Consider the following 2,629-nt stretch of genomic DNA (forward strand, 5'->3'; position numbering starts at 1 on the left):
ACTATTGCATACACCTTAAATATTCAAAGATGAAATCAAGTGTCTCTCAATAGTGGAGTGTCGATATTTCGCACTACAAAAGAACTAACAAATACGAACGAGCCAACTTTATTATCTTGGTTGCGAGAGAGTTACGCTTGACACTCGCTAAACGTCATTCAAATTAATTGACTTTACTAGTTTGTATACACGTTGTATCACCTGTCACACGTTGTTTCCAATTTTTGGCCGATGTGTTCTTAGCTTTGACAGTCTGTCTAAACATATAAACAATCAAAGCTTCTAATATTACGATTTTCCATGACGGTTTTCAGTCATTCAATATTTATTATTTTATAATTACGTAAATAGTCTCGTATCATAAAAAGTGAATACCAATGAATCTCAGTAGTTCATTACAATAAGTGTTATGCAGAATGGAATATAATAAAAGATTAGTTTAGTTTTTTTTACTTCAAAATCATCTAAATTATCGACAATCCAAAGCCCCAGCCTGTCTTGTGCATTTATTTGTAAGCAAATAAAATTGTAAGTAATTTATTATACTTAGTTTGACATTATAATCTCGTATGTAAGTGATTAGTTGATGGTCTACTGTTACGGTTTATGTTGTCAATATTTTTATGATGACCTTTACTAACAGATAGTACTATCTATTGATCGTTTAAAATAGTTACAGTATTTAATTGTGCCGAGCAACTACCAAGCTTGATAAAACGAATAATATTGGTAATACTCGTAATATATAAAAGTTAATTTATTATAGTTAAAAATGAAACAAGTTTCATCAAAAATTAATATGAACAGAGTAAGTAAGACTCTCAACAATGTTCAATCAAATATACTAACTTGGGGTAATCCATTTGGTGACAATGGACAAGAGGTAGTTATTTGTATAACCGGAAATCCAGGAGTGTCTGATTTTTACATAGATTTTGGTTCAGAATTGTACAGAAATTTACGGCTGCCTGTATGTGTATTAGGTAAGTACTTCTATTATTATTTACTTATTATTATTACTTAGTGTTATAGTAACAATGTGAATATAATGTGTAATACAAATATATTCTAAAAGTAATTTTCATTTTGCAAATTTTAGAAATATTCTTTATTTTGTTTTTTTTTTTCAGGTCATGCAGGTCATGAAGGCAATTCTCATAATAAATCAACTATATCAAAAAATGATTTGGCTTTATTTAACTTGGAAGGCCAACTTCAACACAAATTGGATTTTATAGAAAATCATGTAAATCAAACCAGTAAGATACATCTTGTTGGACATTCTATTGGTGCCTGGATAATTATTGAATTATTACAGAAAAATGAGAAATTAATGGAAAGGGTTTTATCTGTTAATTTATTGTTTCCTACTTTGCAAAGAATGGCTGAATCGAGAAATGGTATATTTGTCAATAATGTTTTTAGAAAATTTGATTGGTTTATTTTGTTTTTATGTAAACTGTTATATGTACTTCCAACTTTTGTTTTCCGTTTTATTGTTTATTTATATTTACTGGTTACCTCTATGCCATCTTGTTATTCTGATACAATCATGCAATTAGTTGACCATAATGTGATTGAAAAGGTTTTTTTAATGGCTTTTGATGAAATGGACACAGTTACAACACTGAACAGAGATGGCTTGAACAAAGTTAAACATATGACCAATGTAATTTATGGACATCAAGATAACTGGGCACCATTAGAATATATGGAGGATATAAAAAAGTACCAACCCCACATCCAAATGACAGAGACACACAACATAGACCATGCCTTTGTACTAAAGTCATCTGAGTGTGTTGCTAATATGGTAGCAAATTTTATTAAAGCGAAAAGCATTAAAAAAAGTTAAAATATGTGCACTTTAATTTATTAAAATTATTATATTACATATTGTTAATTTGTTTTTAGATCAATATTTATAGAAAACCATGAATGACAAAATCATCTTTTGCCACCAAAACATAGAATATGATTGATTTTGATATAACAAATAGTTTTTTTAAATATATAACTTATTAGAAGAGTATTTTATTTAGTTTACAAATCTTACAATTGAATAACAAATATATTTAGGATTATAAAATGTTAATTAAACAATTATTGTATGCATTTGAAATAATACAGACTCAATTATTTTAAATTGGCATTTATGTAACTGAATTTGATGTTGTGATCACTCCAATACTTAATGATTGTCATAATAGATATTATTTATCCTGTTATGTAGTCTTATTCGTTGAATTTATATAAGCTTGACCTTTGATAATTGCCACTATAAGATTTTTATGGTTTCATTTAAATAATATTAAGGTTGGTATTTGAAACATGAAAAAAGATAGAATAAAGATATGCAGAAAAAAGAGAATTATTTTTTTTAAAACTGTTTAAATACAGACAATACTAATTATAATTGAACACTGAGCTAAACTAATATTTGATTTTTTTATCTTTTGAAAACATCCATTCGAAAATGGTTACAATGTATGTATTTTTTATAATTTTGAATTCTAATTATAAGGAATAACTTAACATAAAGTTTTTTATAATTTGAGACAACCTTAAGTATAAGTAAATTAAATTGTATATATAGGGAATTTATTCCAGATTGCAGTTTTGTTCTGCT

General features: G+C 26.9%; 1 protein-coding gene across 2 annotated transcripts; it reads left to right on the plus strand.

The window, feature by feature from the left end:
* Positions 1 to 245: 245 nt before the first annotated feature.
* LOC113402052 (lipid droplet-associated hydrolase) lies at positions 246 to 1,859 on the plus strand. 2 transcript variants are annotated; one of them, XM_026642173.2, is made up of 3 exons: positions 246 to 528; positions 767 to 983; positions 1,131 to 1,859. In XM_026642173.2, exons 2-3 carry the CDS (start codon positions 773 to 775, stop codon positions 1,853 to 1,855), a joined length of 936 nt encoding a protein of 311 aa, XP_026497958.2. In that variant the 5' UTR covers positions 246 to 528; positions 767 to 772; the 3' UTR covers positions 1,856 to 1,859. The 2 variants fall into 2 exon arrangements, with proteins under 2 accessions (XP_026497958.2, XP_026497957.2); XM_026642172.2 differs by lacking the exon at positions 246 to 528 and having other exon boundaries at positions 569 to 983.
* The last annotated feature ends 770 nt before the right edge of the window (positions 1,860 to 2,629 follow it).

Source organism: Vanessa tameamea, chromosome 2, assembly GCF_037043105.1.
Source record: "Vanessa tameamea isolate UH-Manoa-2023 chromosome 2, ilVanTame1 primary haplotype, whole genome shotgun sequence".
Classification (NCBI taxonomy): domain Eukaryota; kingdom Metazoa; phylum Arthropoda; class Insecta; order Lepidoptera; family Nymphalidae; genus Vanessa; species Vanessa tameamea.

Bases quoted from the DNA above. Each gene is read 5' to 3' on its own strand.
- LOC113402052 (XM_026642173.2), top strand. From the start codon at position 773: ATGAAACAAGTTTCATCAAAAATTAATATGAACAGAGTAAGTAAGACT. The intron at 984-1,130 runs GTAAGTACTTCT...TTTTTTTTTCAG, and splicing joins GCTGCCTGTATGTGTATTAG to GTCATGCAGGTCATGAAGGC.